General features: G+C 60.6%; 2 protein-coding genes across 2 annotated transcripts in view; both read left to right on the forward strand.

The window, feature by feature from the left end:
• KIFC1 (kinesin family member C1) overlaps positions 1-600 on the forward strand; it is a 29,852-nt gene extending 29,252 nt beyond the window's left edge. Inside the window, exon 15 of the mRNA XM_068998906.1 lies at positions 480-600. Coding sequence (XP_068855007.1) covers positions 480-524 — 45 coding nt within the window. The 3' untranslated portion in view covers positions 525-600. The remainder of the gene's footprint in view (positions 1-479) is intronic.
• A 452-nt stretch (positions 601-1,052) lies between these two features.
• DAXX (death domain associated protein) lies at positions 1,053-15,208 on the forward strand (the record flags this gene model as incomplete). Its single annotated transcript, XM_068998904.1, has 5 exons — positions 1,053-1,162; positions 1,975-2,284; positions 4,496-5,729; positions 13,135-13,304; positions 14,965-15,208. Coding segments are annotated over exons 1-5 (2,068 nt in total), but the record flags the coding sequence as incomplete, so codon positions are not given.
• Positions 15,209-15,595: the final 387 nt, after the last annotated feature.

Raw genomic sequence — 15,595 nt, forward strand, 5'->3', positions numbered from 1 at the left:
TTAGGGAAAACTGGGGGTCCTGAGGGGTCCTGGAGGGGATTTTGGGGTCTCAGAGGGGTTTTGGGGAGGTTCAGGGGGGGATTTGGGGGGGTTTCAGGGGGAGTTTGGGGGATCCTGGAGGGAATTTCTGGGGTCCCAGATGGTTTTGGGGGTGCTGAGGGGGATTTGGGGGTGTCCCAGAGGGGGTTTGGGGGGATTTTGGGGGTCCCGGGGAAATTTCGGGTGACCCGGAGGGGATTTTGGGGGGGTTCCTGAGGGGATTTTGGGGGGTCCCCGGGGGTTTTTGGGGGTTCCGGGGCTGGTTTTGGGGGTCCCGGGAGTTTTTTGGGGGGTTCCGGGGTTGTTTTCGGGGGGTTCCAGGGGGTTTTGGGGGTTCCGGGGTTGTTTTTGGGGGTTCCGGGGTTGTTTTTGGGGGGTCCCGGGGGTTTTTGGGGGGTCCCGGCTGGTCCGAGCGCTCCCCTCCCCCCCCCCCCCCCCAGGTGAACGAGTGCATGATCGGCACCGCCCAGACCAACCGGAAGTGACGTCAGCTCCGCCCTTGGCGCCGCCAATTCCCGCCTTTTTAACGCAACAACCAATAAAGATTCGCCTTTCCACGGAGCTGATTGGCTGCTGGTGTCACGTGTCATTAGCCAAGATGGCGGCGCCGCGCTGCCCCGTGCGGGAGAACGCCGCGCGCTGATTCGCTGCGCCCGTACGGCAGCGTGGCGGCCGCCATGTTGCCGCGCCTTCGCCCTCCGCCGCGGGGCGCCTCACGGCCACCGTACCGCCGCCATCTTGTGCTCCACCTCCGCGCCTGCGCGGCGCCGCCTCTCCGGAGCTCTCCGCGATGGCGCTAACCGGCGGCCGCTTCCCCGTCCCGAACGCCACCGGGAAGGGCGAAAACGCGCCAAAAAAACAGGGCGGGACCGTGAGGGTTAAAGGGGCGGGGTTTCGGGGCGGCCCTCACGTTAAGATGGCGGCGCCCGCCTCGGCGGAGCCAATGCCCGGATGAGGCGGCGGGCTGCGATTGGCCGGCGGGCGTGGCCCCGCCCCTTTCTTTGTACGGTGTCATGGCGGCGCCCGCTCGGCCGGGCCGGCGCGGGGCGGCGCTTCCGCTCCTGCGCAGTGCGGGGCCGCGGCCGCTCGGTGGCGGCGGCGCCGGAGGAGCCGCGCGGGCCCGGTGAGCGCGGGGGGGGCGGGGCCTGCCCGAGGGGGCGGGGCCGGGGGCGGGGCCTGCGCGGGAGGGGGCGGGGCCAAGGCCGTGTGGGGAGGGGGCGGCGGGGGGGGGGATTTGGGGCGAATTCGGCGGATTTTGGGGGGTCCCGGGGGGCGGGGGAGGGGTTTAAGGGGGGGAAGGGGAGGTTTAGGGGGGCGGGAGGGGGAGGGGCTTGGAGGGGGGGTCGGGGAGGGGTTGGGGGGCGGGAGGGGAATTTGGGGGGAATTCGGGGAATTCGGGGGCCGGAGGGGGAGGGGAGCGGGGATTTGGGGAGGGGGGGGGCTGGGGCGCGGGAGGGGGAGGGGAGCGGAATTCGGGGGGGGGTTGGGGGGGGCGGGGAGGGGCCCTGAGGGGATTCTGGGGGGGTTTCGGGGTGCGGGAGGGGGAGGGGAGGGGGATTTTTGGGGCAGAACGCGGGGAATTGGAGAGGTTGGGGGGGCTCTGAGGGGGGGGAGGGGTGCGCGGGGGGACCCCGGGGTGGGGGAGGGGAAGGCGGAAGTTGGGGCGGGAGGGGAATTTTGGGGGTGGGGGAGGGGCAATGTTGGGGTGAGTTGTGGTGGGGAGGGGGGGGGGAGGGGCAGAAATTTGGGGGTTCCGGAGAGATTTGGGGGTGTTCCCGGGGGTGGGGGAGGGGCGCACGGGGGGGGGTGTATTTTGGGGGGAGGGGGATCCTTCCCCTGACCGCCCCTCCCCCCTCTTTTCCCCTCCCCTCCCCCCCCTTCAGGGTTCCCCCCTTGTGACTCCGCCCCTCCCCCCTCCCCTCCCCCCCCCCCCAGCGCGGGGGTCCCGGGGGTCCCCATGGCCGCCCCCCCCCAGCCCCAGCCCCAGCCAATCATCGTCCTGGATGACGACGACGAGGCCGCCGACCCCTCCCCCACCCGCCGGAGCCCCTCCCCCACCGCCCGGAGCCCCTCCCCCACCCACCGGAGCCCCTCCCCCACCCGCCGGAGCCCCTCCCCCACCCAGCGGAGCCCCTCCCCCGCCGCCCCTCCCCCCCCGCCAGGGGGCGCCCCCCCCCAGAACGGGGCCGGGGGCGGGGGGAGGGGCGGCGCCTTCCGGGAGGAGAACGAGCGGCTCTTCCAGGAGGTGAGGGGGGAGGGGCGGGGGGGGAGGGGCCTGGACATGGGGGGGGGGGGGGGGGGGATGGGGGGAGGGGGAGCTGAACCATCCCCAGGTGTGCCCCAGGTGTGCCCAGGTGTGCCCAGGTGGGAGTGGGGTGTGCCCAGGTGTGCCCAGGTGTGCCCCAGGGGTGCCCCAGGTGTGCCCCAATGCCCCCAGGTGTGCCCCAGGGGTGCCCCAGGTGTGCCCAGGTGGGAGTGGGGTGTGCCCCAGGTGTGCCCAGGTGTGCCCCAGGTGTGCCCCAATGCCCCCAGGTGTGCCCCAGGTGTGCCCAGGTGGGAGTGGGGTGTGCCCAGGTGTGCCCCAGGTCTGCCCAAGTGTGTCCCTGGGTGTCCCCAGGTGTGCCCAGGTGTGTCCCCCATGCCCCCAGGTGTGTCCCTGGGTGTGCCCAGGTGCGCCCAGCTCTGTGCCAGGTGTCCCCAGGTGTGCCAGGGTGTGTCTGGGTGTGGCCCAGGTAGGATTGGGAGTGGCCCAGGTGTGGTGCAGGTGTGCCCAGGTGTGCCCAGGGTGTCCCAGGTATCCCCAAGTGTGCCCAGGTGGGATTGGGGTGTGCCCAGGTGTGCCCCCAGGTGTGTCCCAGGTGTGCCCCAGGTGTGCCCAGATGGCCCCAGGGTGTCCCAGCTGTGTCCCAGCTGTGTCCCAGCCATCCCCAGGTGTGCCCAGGTGCCCCAGCTGTCCTCAGGTGTCCCCAGGTGCCCCCAGGTGTGCCCCAGGGGTGCCAGGGTGTGTCTGAGTGCCCCCAGGTATCCCGAGGTGTGACCTGGATGTGTTCAGGTGTGGCCAAGTGTGCCCAGGTGTGTTCCAGGTGTGTCAGGGTGTGCCCAGGTGGGTTCCAGGTGTGACCTGGGTGTGCCCAGGTGTGTCAGGGTGTGCTGAGGTGTGCCCAGGTGTGCCTGGGTGTGTGCCCAGGTGTGTCCCAGGTGTGCCCAGGTGTGTCCCAGGTGTGCCTGGGTGTGTGCCCAGGTGTGTCAGGGTGTGCCCAGGTGTGTCAGGGTGTGCCCAGGTGTGTCCCAGGTGTGCCTGGGTGTGTCCCAGGTGCATCCTGGGTGTGTGCCAGGTGTGCCTGGGTGTGTGCCCAGGTGTGTCAGGGTGTGCCCAGGTGTGCCCAGGTGTGCCTGGGTGTGTGCCCAGGTGCATCCTGGGTGTGTCCAGGGTGTCCCAGGTGTGCCTGGGTGTGACCTGGGTGTGACCTGGGTGTGTGTGGCTGTGTCCCAGGTGTGTCCAGGTGTCCCCAGGCCAGGTGTCCCAGGTGTATCCCAGGTGTGTCTGGGTGTGTTCCAGGTGTGTCCCAGGTGTGCCCAGGTGTGTCAGGGTGTGCCCAGGTGTGTACCAAGTGTGCCCAAGTGTCCCCATCTGCACTCAGATGTGTCCTGGGTACGTCCTGGTGTCCCCAGGTGGGACCCGTCTGTGGCCAGGTATGGCCAGGTTTGACCTGGGTGTGTGCCAGGTGTGCCCAGGTGTGTCCCCAGGTGTGCCCAGGTGTCCCCAGGTGTGTCCTGGTTATGTCCAGGTGTGCCCAGGTGTGTCCAAAGTGCTCCTGGGTGTGGCCCAGGTGTGATTTGGGCGTGGCCCCGGTGTGCCCAGGTGTCTGCAGGCGCCCCCAGGTGTGACCCGGGTGTGTCCCAGGTGTCCCCAGGTGTGCCATGGATATGTCCAGGTGTGACTTGGTTGTGTCTAGGTGTATAGCAGGTATCCCCAGGTGCCCCCCAGGTGTATGCCAGGTGTGTCCCAGGTCTATCCAGGGTTATCCAGGTGTGTCCCAGGTGCCCCCAGATGTGCCCAGGTCTATCCCAGGTCTATCCAGGGTTATCCAGCTGCCCCCAGGTGTCCCCAGGTGCCCCCAATTGTCCCCAGGTGCCCCCAGGTCTATCCCAGGTCTATCCAGGGTTATCCAGGTGCGCCCAGGTGTCCCCAGGTGCCCCCATCTGTCCCCAGGTGCCCCCAGGTGTATTCCAGGTCTATCCAAGGTTATCCAGCTGCCCCCAGGTGCCCTCAGGTGCCCCCAGGTGTGTCCCAGGTCTATCCAGGGTTATCCAGGTGTGTCCCAGGTGCCCCCAGGTGTATCCCAGCTCTATCCAGGGTTATCCAGGTGCGCCCAGGTGCCCCCAGGTGCCCCCGGGCACCCCTCGGGCGGCCGCGGCTGACTCCGGCTGACTCCGGGCCGTGTCCCCGCCGCAGTTCCTGTCGCTGTGCGCGCCGCTGACGCGGGAGCACCCCGAGGTGCTGCCCTTCCTGGGCGCGCGGCACCTGCGGGCCCACCCCGCCTTCCGCGCCTCGGCCGAGTTCCGCAACATCCTGGCGCGGCTGCTGCGGCGCGCCCGCGCCCGGCGCCACAAGATCTACGTCTACATCAACGAGCTCTGCACCGTGCTCAAGGCCCGCGCCCTGCGCCGCCGCCTCCCGCTGCGCTCGCTGCCGCCCGCCCCGCCGCCGGAGCCCGCCGCAGCCGCCGCCCGCCGCCCGCCCGGCGCCGGAGCCGCCCGCCCGCCGCCCGCCTCGGCCCCGCCGCCTCGCGGAGACTCGCCCTCGCGCCGCGCCCCGGAGCCCGGGGACTCGGCCCGCCGTCCCGCCGGCTCGGCCCGGTACGCCGGCGACGCGGCCCGCCGTCCCGGAGACGCGGCCCGCCGTCCCGAGGGCTCCTCCCAGCGTCCCGCCGGCGCTTCCCGGTGTCCCGCCGGTTCTTCCGAGCGCCCGGGGGGCTCTTCCCAGTATCCCGGCGGCGCTTCGTCCCAGCCTCCCGGCCACCCCAGCGCCTCGTCCCGCTCCTCCGGCGCTTCGCCCGGCGACCCCAGCGCCTCGTCCCAGTGCTCCGGCGCTCCGGCCAACGACCCCGGCCTCCCCTCGCCGCCCCCCGGCGCCGCGCCCCAGCGGCCCGACGGCCCCTCCCGCGACGCCGGCCCCTCGTCGGCGCCGCGGCGCCCGGGCGGCTCCAAGCGGCAGATCCGGCACTTGGAGAACCTCCTGCGCGTCTACGCCGGCGAGATCCGGCGGCTGCAGGAGCGCGAGCTCGACTTCCAGGACCTGGACAGCGCGGACTCGCCGTACCTGCAGGAGAACCGCCTGAAGCGCCGCATGATGCGCATCTTCCGCCGCCTGTGCCAGCTGAAGGAGTGCAGCAGCCTGACGGGCCGCGTGCTGGAGCAGCGCATCCGCTTCCGCGGCACGCGCTACCCCGAGGTCAACCGCAGCATCGAGCGCTTCATCAACCGGCCCGACGCCTTCCCCGACTACTCGGACATCCTGCGCGAGATCCGCGGCGCCAGCGCCCGCCACGGGCTGGGGCTGGGCCGGCGGCAGATGGAGAACATGGCGCAGGAGGCCTTCCGCGAGGTGGGCAACCGCCTGCAGGAGCGGCGCCACCTCGACCTGGTCTACAACTTCGGGAGCCACCTGACGGACCAGTACCGGCCCGGTGAGCGGCACTGGGGGGAGTGGGGGGAGATGGGGAGGGGTTGGGGGGGTTGGGGGGAGTGGGGGAGTTGGGGCAAATGGGAGGCACTGGGAGGGACTGGGGGCATTGGGAGGGACTGGGGGGGATTGGGGGAGTTGGGGGAACTGGGGGCACTGGGAGGGACTGGGGGCACTGGGAGGGACTGGGAGGGGTGGGGGGGGTTGGGGGGAGTGGGGGAGTTGGGGCAAATGGGAGGCACTGGGGTGGAATGGGGGGAACTGGGGGCACTGGGAGGGACTGGGGGCATTGGGAGGGACTGGGGGGGACTGGGGGAGTTGGGGGAACTGGGGGCACTGGGAGGGATTGGGGGCATTGGGAGGGACTGGGAGGGGTTGGGGAGGGTTGGGGGGAGTGGGGGAGTTGGGGCAAATGGGAGGCACTGGGGTGGAATGGGGGGAACTGGGGGCACTGGGAGGGACTGGGGGCATTGGGAGGGACTGGGGGGACTGGGGGAGTTGGGGGAACTGGGGGCACTGGGAGGGACTGGGGGCACTGGGAGGGATTGGAGGAATTGGGGGAACTGGGGGGCACTGGGAGGGACTGGGGGCATTGGGAGGGACTGGGGGTATTGGGAGGGATTGGGGGAACTGGGGGGGATTGGGGGAATTGGGGGAACTGGGGGCACTGGGAGGGACTGGGGGGACTGGGGCACTGGGGGGGACTGGGAGGAATTGGGGGCAACTGGGGGGAACTGGGGGGAACTGGGGGCGCTGGGGGGATTGGGGGAACTGAGGGGATTGGGGAGTTGGGGGAAATGGGGACTGGGGGAACTGGGGAGAATTGGGGGGACTGGGGGTACTGGGAGGGACTGGGGAGAATGGGGGGGCTGGGGGGGATTGGGGGAACTGGGGGGGATTGGGGGGACTGGGGGGGGATTGAGGGGCACTGGGGCACTGGTGGGAGTGGAGGGGAACTGGGGGAACTGGGAGGGATTGGGGGGACTGGGAGCACTGGGAGGAACTGGGGGAACCAGGAGGGGATGGGGGGGACTGGGGGGATTGAGGGGACCGGGGGCACTGGGGGGGACTGGGGAGGTTGGGGGAAAATGGGGGGGAATGGAGGGGAATGGGGGGACTGGGGGGGACTGGGGAGACTGGGAGGGACTGGGGGGAATGGGGAGACTGGGAGGGACTGGGGGGAATGGGGAGACTGGGAGGGACTGGGGGAACTGGGGGAACTGGGGGGAATGGGGAGGGAACTGGGGGAACTGGGAGGGACTGGGAGGGGTGATTGAGGGGTTGGGGGGGACTGGGGGGGCTGGGAAAGGGGAGGGGAGGGGGGAGAGGGAGGGGAAAAAGGGCAGGAAAAGGGGGGGAGGGGCGGGAGAGGGGTGGGAAAACGGGGTGGGAAAAGGAGGAACTGGGCAAAGTGGGAAAAGCGGGAATGGGGAGGGAAAGGGGAGAGGAAACGGGGTGGAAGTGGGAAAAATGGGAATGGAGAGGGGGAAATGTGAGGGAAATAGGGAAAAACAGCAGGAAAATGGGAAAAAATGGGATAAAGGGGCAGAAAAACGGGGTGGGAAATGGGAAATGTGGGATAAGAATGGGAAAAATGGGATGGAAAACAGGAAAAAGGGAGGAGGAGCGTGGGAAAATGGGGAAAAATGGGGCTGGAAATGGGAAAAATGGGGCTGGAAATGGGAAAAATGTGGAGAAAATGGGGGAAACGGTGGGGAAAGAATGGAAAACTGGGAAAAGACGTGGAAAAATGGGATGGGAAATGGGAAAAAACAGCGGAAAACTGGGAAAAGAGTGAGGAAATGGAGGGAAATGGGATGGAAATTGGGAAAAATGTGGGATAAAGGTGGGAAAATGGGATGGGAGGTGGGAAAATGGGGGGGATGGGAAAACAGGGGACAAACGTGGGAAAAGGGCAGGAAATGGGGGGGAAATGGGATCAGAAATGGGGAAAATTGGGAGAAATGGGGGAAAACGGGGGGGAAATGGGAAAAGGGCGGGAAAACGGGAAAGTGGCGGCAAAAAGGGATCAGAAATGGGGAAAATTTGGGAGAAACGGGGAAAAATGGGGGGGAAAAGGGAAAGCAGCGGGCAAATGGGAAAATGGTGGGAAAATGGGATCAGAAATGGGGAAAATTTGGGAGAAACGGGGAAAAACGGGGGGGAAATGGGAAAAGGGCGGGAAAACGGGAAAGTGGCGGCAAAAAGGGATCAGAAATGGGGAAAATTTGGGAAAAAGGTAGGAAAACGGGGGAAAGAGGGAAAAGGAGTAGGGAAACGGGAAAATGGCAGAGAAACGGGATCAGAAATGGGGAAAATTTGGGAGAAACGGGGAAAGAGGGGGAAAAGGGTGGGAAAAGAGCAGGAAATGGGATTAAAAATGGGAAAAATTTGGGAGAAACGGGAAAAAATGGGGGGGAAATGGGGAAAAGCAGCGGGAAAAGAGGAAAGTGGCGGGAAAATGGAAACAGAAATGGGGAAAATTTGGAAGAAATGGGGAAAAATGGGGGAGAAAAGGGGAAAAGCAGCAGGAAAATGAGAAAATGGCGGGAAAATGGGATCAGAAATGGGGAAAGTTTGGGAGAAACGGGGAAAAAAGAGGGGAAAGGGGGAAAGCAGCGGGAAAATGGAAAAGCAGAGGTGAAACGGGATCAGAAATGAGAAAATTTGGGAGAAATGGGGGAAAATGAAGGGAAAGAGGGAAAAGGGCGGGAAATGGGATTAAAAATGGGGAAAATCAGGAGAAACGGGGAAAAATGGGAGAGAAAACGGGAGAAAGGAGCGGGGAAAACGGGATCAGAAATGGGAAATTTGGGAGAAACTGGGAAAAACGGGGGGAAAACAGGAAAAGGGCGAGAAAACGGGAAAGTGGTGGGGAAACGGGATCAGAAATGGGAAAATTTGGGAGAAAGGTGGGAAAAAGGGGGGAAGAAGGGAAAAGGGCGGGAAAACGGGAAAGCAGCGGCAAAATGGGATCAGAAATGGGGAAAACTTGGGAGAAATGGGGAAAAACGGGAGAGAAGAGGGGAAAAGGGCGGGAAAACGGGAAAATGGCGGAGAAACTGGATCAGAAATGGGAAAATTTGGGAGAAATGGGGAAAAACGGGAGAGAAAAAGGGAAAGCAATGGGAAAATGGCAGGAAAATGGAATCAGAAATGGGGAAAATCAGGAGAAACGGGGGAAAATTGGGGGGAAACGGGAAAAGGGCAGGAAAATGGGAAAGCGGCGGAGAAACGGGATCAGAAATGGGGAAAATTTGGGAGAAACCGGGAAAAACGGGGGAAATGGGGAAAAGCAGCGGGAAAACGGGAAAGCAGCGGCAAAGCGGGATCAGAAATGGGGAAAATTTGGGAAAAATGGGGAAAAACGGGAGAGAAAAGGGGAAAAGGGCGGGAAAACGGGAAAATGGCGGGAAAATGGGATCAGAAATGGGGAAAATTTGGGAAAAAGGTGGGAAAACGGGGGAAAGAGGAAAAAGGGCGGGAAATGGGAAAATGGCAGCGAAACGGGATCAGAAATGGGGAAAATTGGGAGAAACGGGGAAAAATGGGAGAGAAAAAGGGAAAATAGTGGGAAAATGGTGGGAAATGGGATCAGAAATGGGGAAAATTGGGAGAAACGGGGAAAAACGGGGTGGGAAAGGGAAAATGGGGAAAAGGAGCGGGAAAATGGGATCAGAAATGGGGAAAATTTGGGACAAATGGGGAAAAATGGGGGGGGAAAGGGGAAAATGGGAAAATGGTGGGAAATGGGATCAGAAATGGGAAAATTTGGGAGAAAGGTGGGAAAAGGGGGAAAGAGGGAGAAGGGCAGGAAACGGGAAAATGGCGGGAAATGGGATCAGAAATGGGAAAATTTGGGAGAAATGGGGAAAAACAGGAGAGAAGAGGGGAAAAGGGCGGGAAAACGGGGAAATGGCGGAGGAACTGGATCAGAAATGGGAAAATTTGGGAGAAATGGGGAAAAACGGGAGAGAAAAAGGGAAAGCAATGGGAAAATGGCAGGAAAATGGAATCAGAAATGGGGAAAATCAGGAGAAATGGGGGAAAATCAGGGGGAAACGGGAAAAGGGCAGGAAAATGGGAAAGCGGCGGAGAAACAGGATCAGAAATGGGGAAAATTTGGGAGAAACCGGGAAAAACGGGGGAAATGGGGAAAAGCAGCGGGAAAACGGGAAAATGGCGGTGAAACGGGATCAGAAATGGGGAAAATTTGGGAAAAATGGGGAAAAACGGGAGAGAAAAGGGGAAAAGGGCGGGAAAACGGGAAAATGGCGGTGAAACGGGATCAGAAATGGGGAAAATTTGGGAAAAAGGTGGGAAAAGGGGGAAAGAGGAAAAAGGGCGGGAAACGGGAAAATGGCAGAGAAACGGGATCAGAAATGGGGAAAATTTGGGAGAAACCGGGAAAAACGGGGGGGAAATGGGGAAAAGGGCGGGAAAAGGGCGGGAAAATGGGATCAGAAATGGGGAAAATTGGGAGAAACCGGGAAAAATGGGAGAGAAAAAGGGAAAATAGTGGGAAAATGGTGAGAAATGGGATCAGAAATGGGGAAAATTGGGAGAAACGGGGAAAAACGGGGGAAGAAGGGAAAAGCAGCGGGAAAACGGGAAAGCAGCGGCAAAGTGGGATCAGAAATGGGGAAAATTTGGGGAAAATGGGGAAAAACGGGAGAGAAGAGGGGAAAAGGGCGGGAAAATGGCGGAGAAACTGGATCAGAAATGGGAAAATTTGGGAAAAATGGGGAAAAATGGGAGAGGAAAAGGGAAAATGGGAAATGGGAAAATGGCAGGAAAATGGGATCAGAAATGGGGAAAATCAGGAGAAATGGGGGAAAATCGGGGGAAAATGGGAAAAGGGCAGGAAAATGGGGAAATGGCGACGAAACAGGATCAGAAATGGGAAAAATTTGGGAGAAACCAGGAAAAACGGGGGAAAGCAGCAGGAAAATGGAAAAGCAGAGGTGAAACGGGATCAGAAATGGGAAAATTTGGGAGAAATGTGGGAAAAACGGGAGAGAAAAGGGGAAAAGCAGCGGGAAAATGGGGAAATGGCGGGAAATGGGATCAGAAATGGGGAAAATTTGGGAGAAACTGAGAAACGGGGGAGAAAGAGGGAGAGAAGGGCGGGAAAACAGCAGGAAATGGGATTAAAAATGGGAAAAATTTGGGAGAAACGGGGAAAAACGGGAGAGAAAATGGGATCAGAAATGGGAGAAATTCATGAGAGACGGGGAAAAATGGGGAGAAACAGGAAAAGGGCGGGAAAATGGGAAAGTGGTGGAGAAATGGGACCAGAAATGGGGAAAATTTGGGAGAAACGGGGGAAAACGGGGTGGGAAAGGGAAAAGTGCGGGAAAATGGCGGGAAAATGGGATCAGAAATGGGGAAAATTTGGGACAAATGGGGAAAAATGGGGGGGGGAAAGGGAAAGCAGTGGGAAAATGGCGGGAAATGGGATCAGAAATGGGAAAATTTGGGAGAAAGGTGGGAAAAGGGGGAAAGAGGGAGAAGGGCAGGAAACGGGAAAATGGCAGAGAAACGGGGTCAGAAATGGGAAAATTTGGGAGAAATGGGGAAAAACGGGAGAGAAGAGGGGAAAAGGGTGGGAAAACGGGAAATGGCGGCAAAATGGGATCAGAAATGGGGAAAGTTTGGGAGAAACTGGGAAAAACGGGGGAGAAATGGGGAAAAGGGCGGGAAAAGGGCGGGAAAATGGGATCAGAAATGGGGAAAATTGGGAGAAATGGGGGAAAATAGGGGGGAAACGGGAAAAGGGCAGGAAAATGGGAAAGCAGCGGTGAAATGGGATCAGAAATGGGGAAAATTGGGAGAAACCGGGAAAAATGGGAGAGAAAAAGGGAAAGCGCCGGGGAAAATGGGAAAATGGCGGCGAAATGGGATCAGAAATGGGGAAAATTTGGGAGAAACTGAGAAACGGGGGAGAAAGAGGGAGAGAAGGGCAGGAAAACAGCAGGAAATGGGATTAAAAATGGGAAAAATTGGGAGAAACGGGGAAAAACGGGAGAGAAAATGGGATCAGAAATGGGAGAAATTCATGAGAGACGGGGAAAAATGGGGGGAAACTGGAAAAGGGCGGGAAAATGGGAAAGTGGTGGGGAAATGGGACCAGAAATGGGGAAAATTTGGGAGAAACGGGGGAAAACGGGGTGGGAAAGGGAAAATGGGGAAAAGGAGCGGGAAAATGGGATCAGAAATGGGGAAAATTTGGGACAAATGGGGAAAAATGGGGGGGGAAAGGGGAAAATGGGAAAATGGTGGGAAATGGGATCAGAAATGGGAAAATTTGGGAGAAAGGTGGGAAAAGGGGGAAAGAGGGAGAAGGGCAGGAAACGGGAAAATGGCAGAGAAACGGGGTCAGAAATGGGAAAATTTGGGAGAAATGGGGAAAAACAGGAGAGAAGAGGGGAAAAGGGTGGGAAAACGGGGAAATGGCGGCAAAATGGGATCAGAAATGGGGAAAATTGGGAGAAACCGGGAAAACGGGGGAGAAATGGGGAAAAGGGCGGGAAAAGGGCGGGAAAATGGGATCAGAAATGGGGAAAATCAGGAGAAATGGGGAAAAATCGGGGGGAAATGGGAAAAGGGCAGGAAAATGGGAAAGCAGCAGCGAAATGGGATCAGAAATGGGGAAAATTTGGGAGAAAGGTGGGAAAATGGGGGGGAAATGGGGAAAAGCAGCGGGGAAAACGGGAAAGCAGCGGCAAAGCGGGATCAGAAATGGGGAAAATTTGGGAAAAATGGGGAAAAACGGGAGAGAAAAGGGGAAAAGGGCGGGAAAACGGGAAAATGGCGGTGAAACGGGATCAGAAATGGGGAAAATTGGGAGAAATGGGGAAAATTGGGAGAAATGGGGAAAAACGGGAGAGGAAAAGGGAAAAAGGCAGGAAAACGGGGAAAATGGCGGGAAATGGGATCAGAAATGGGAAAATTGGGAGAAACGTGGGAAAAACGGGAGAGAAAAGGGGAAAAGCCGCGGGAAAATGGGGAAATGGTGGGAAATGGGATCAGAAATGGGGAAAATCAGGAGAAATGGGGGAAAATCGGGGGAAAATGGGAAAAGGGCAGGAAAATGGGAAAATGGCGGGAAAATGGGATCAGAAATGGGGAAAATTTGGGACCAATGGGGAAAAATGGGGGGGGAAAAGGGAAAGCAGTGGGAAAATGGTGGCGAAATGGGATCAGAAATGGGGAAAATCAAGAGAAATGGGGGAAAATCGGGGGAAAACGGGAAACGGGCAGGAAAATGGGGAAATGGTGGCGAAATGGGATCAGAAATGGGGAAAATTTGGGAGAAAGGTGGGAAAAGGGGGGAAAGGGGGAGCAGGGCGGGCCCGGGGCAGCGGCGCCGCCCCGCGCGCAGTCGGGAACCGCGGGGCCGCCCCCAGGAACGGACCCGGCGCTCTCGGACCCGGCGCTGGCGCAGCGGCTCCGCCGGAACCGGCGCCTGGCGCTCGCCCGGCTCGACGACGTCATCGCCCGCTTCGCCCAGCGGCAGGAGCGGCACCGGGAGCTGCGGGAGCCGCTCCGGAAACGGCCGCGGAAAGCGGGAGGCAAGGTGGGCACGGCAGCGGCCGAAACGGGGCCTGGAGAGGGGAGGAGGAGGAGAGAGGAGGGAGGAGGAAGGAGAGGGAGAGGAGGAGGAAGGAGGAGGAGGAGGAGGAGGAGGAGGAGGAGGAGAAAGAGCAGGGAAAAGGAGGAGGAAGAGGAGGAGGAAGAAGGAAGGGCAGGGAAAGGAGGAGGAGGAGGAAGGAGAAGGAAGGGCAGGGAAAGGAGGAGGAAGAGGAGGAGGAGGAAGGACAGGGAGAGGAGGAGGAAGAGGAGGAGAAGGAAGAGGAGGAGGAAGGAGAAGGAAGGGTAGGGAAAGGAAGAGGAGGAGGAGGAGAAAGGGCAGGGAAAAGGAGGAGGAAGAGGAGGAGGAGGAAGGAGAGGAAGAGGAGGAGGAGGAGAAAGGGCGGGGAAAGGAGAAGGAGGATGAGAAGGAAGAGGAAGGACGGGGAAAGGAAGAGGAAGAGGAGGAGGAAGGAGAAGGAAGGGCAGGGAAAGGAGGAGGAGGAGGAGGAAGGAGAGGAAGAGGAGGAGGAGAAAGGGCAGGGAAAGGAGGAGGAGGAGAAGGAAGAGGAAGGACGGGGAAAGGAGGAGGAAGAGAAGGAGAAGGAAGAGGAGAAGGAAGGGCAGGGAAAAGAGGAGGAGGAGGAAGAGCAGAAAAAGGAGGAGGAGGAAGAAGAGGAAGAGGAAAAGGAGGAGAAAGGGCAGGGAAAGGAGGAGGGGGAGGAGGAGAGGGAGGAGGAAGGGGAAGGGGAAGGGGAAGGATGGGGAAAGGAGGAGTAAGAGGAGGAAGGGCAGGGAAAGAGAGGAAGGGGAAGAGGAAAAGGGAGGGAAGGGCAGGGAAAGGAGGAAGAGGAAGAGGAGGAGGAGGAAGAGGAAGGCGGGGAAAGGAGGAGGGAGAGGAGGAAAGGGAGGGGGAAGAGGAAGAGGAAGAGGAAGAGGAAGAGGAAGAGGAAGGACGGGGAAAGGAGGAGGAAGAGGAGGAGAAGGAGGAGGAAGGGCAGGGAAAGGAGGAGGAGGAAGAGGAAGGACGGGGAAAGAGGAAGAATTGTGGCAGGAAGAGGGAGAAAAGGAGGAGCAGGAAGGGCAGGGGAAGGAGGAGGAAGAGGGGGAGGAAGAGCAGGAAAAGGAGGAGAAAGGGCAGGGAAAGGAGGAGGAAATGGAGGAGGAAGGGCGGGGAAAGGAAGAGGAAGAGGATGAGGAAGAGGAAGGAGAAGGAAGAGCAGGGAAAGGAGGAGGAGGGAGAGGAAGAAGAGGAAGAGGAAAAGGGGGAGAAAGGGCAGGGAAAGGAGGAGGGAGAGGAGGAGAGGGAGGAGGAAGGGGAAGGGGAAGAGGAAGAGGAAGAGGAAGAGGAAGAGGAAGAGGAAGAGGAAGAGGAAGAGGAAGAGGAAGAGGAAGGACGGGGAAAGGAGGAGGAAGAGGAGGAGAAGGAGGAGGAAGGACAGGGAAAGAAGGAGGAAGGGGAAGAGGAAAAGGGGGGGAAGGGCAGGGAAAGGAGGAGGAGGAAGAGGAAGGACAGGGAAAGGAGGAGGAAGAGGAGGAAGAGGAGGAGGAACGGCAGGAAGAGGAAAAGGAAGAGGAAGGGCGGGAAAAGCAGGAGGAAGAGGAGGAAGAGGAGGAAGAGGAAGGGTGGGAAAAGGGGAGCCCCTCCCTAAAAACTTCATCCGCAGGGGAAGAGGGAGGAGGAGGAGGAGGAGGAGGAGGAAGAGGAAGAGGAAGAAGAACAGGAAGACGAGGAAGAGGAGGAGGATGAGGAGGAGGAAGAGGAGGAGGAAGATGAGGAGGACGAGGAGGAGGAAGAGGAAGGGGAATCCTCCGAGGCCGAAGGGCGGGTGAAGGTCAAGGAGGAAGAGGAGACGGAGGAGGAAGAGGAGGAGGAAGAGGAGGAAGGAAACGAAGCCACGGCGGCGCCGGGTGGGGGTGGGGTCAGACCTGGGGGGGGTTGGGGGGTCCTGGGGGAGATTTTGGGGTCCCGGGGGAGATTTTGGGGGGATTTGGGGGAGATTTTGGGTGAATTTGGGGGGCATTTGGGGGTCCTGGGGGAGATTTTGGGGGGATTTGGGGGTGATTTTGGGTGAATTTGGGGGGCATTTGGGGGTCCTGGGGGAGATTTTGGGGTCCTGGGGGGAATTTTGGGGGTCCTGGGGGGGACTTTGGGTGAATTTCGGGTGCATTTGGGGCATCTGGGGGAGATTTGGGGGGATTTGGGGGTCCTGGGGAGGAATTTGGGGGGTCCGGGGGGGGAATTTTGGGGGAATTTGGGGGGTCCGGGGGGGGAATTTTGGGGGAATTTGGGGGGTC

Source organism: Aphelocoma coerulescens, unplaced genomic scaffold, assembly GCF_041296385.1.
Source record: "Aphelocoma coerulescens isolate FSJ_1873_10779 unplaced genomic scaffold, UR_Acoe_1.0 HiC_scaffold_187, whole genome shotgun sequence".
NCBI classification, from domain to species: Eukaryota; Metazoa; Chordata; class Aves; order Passeriformes; family Corvidae; genus Aphelocoma; species Aphelocoma coerulescens.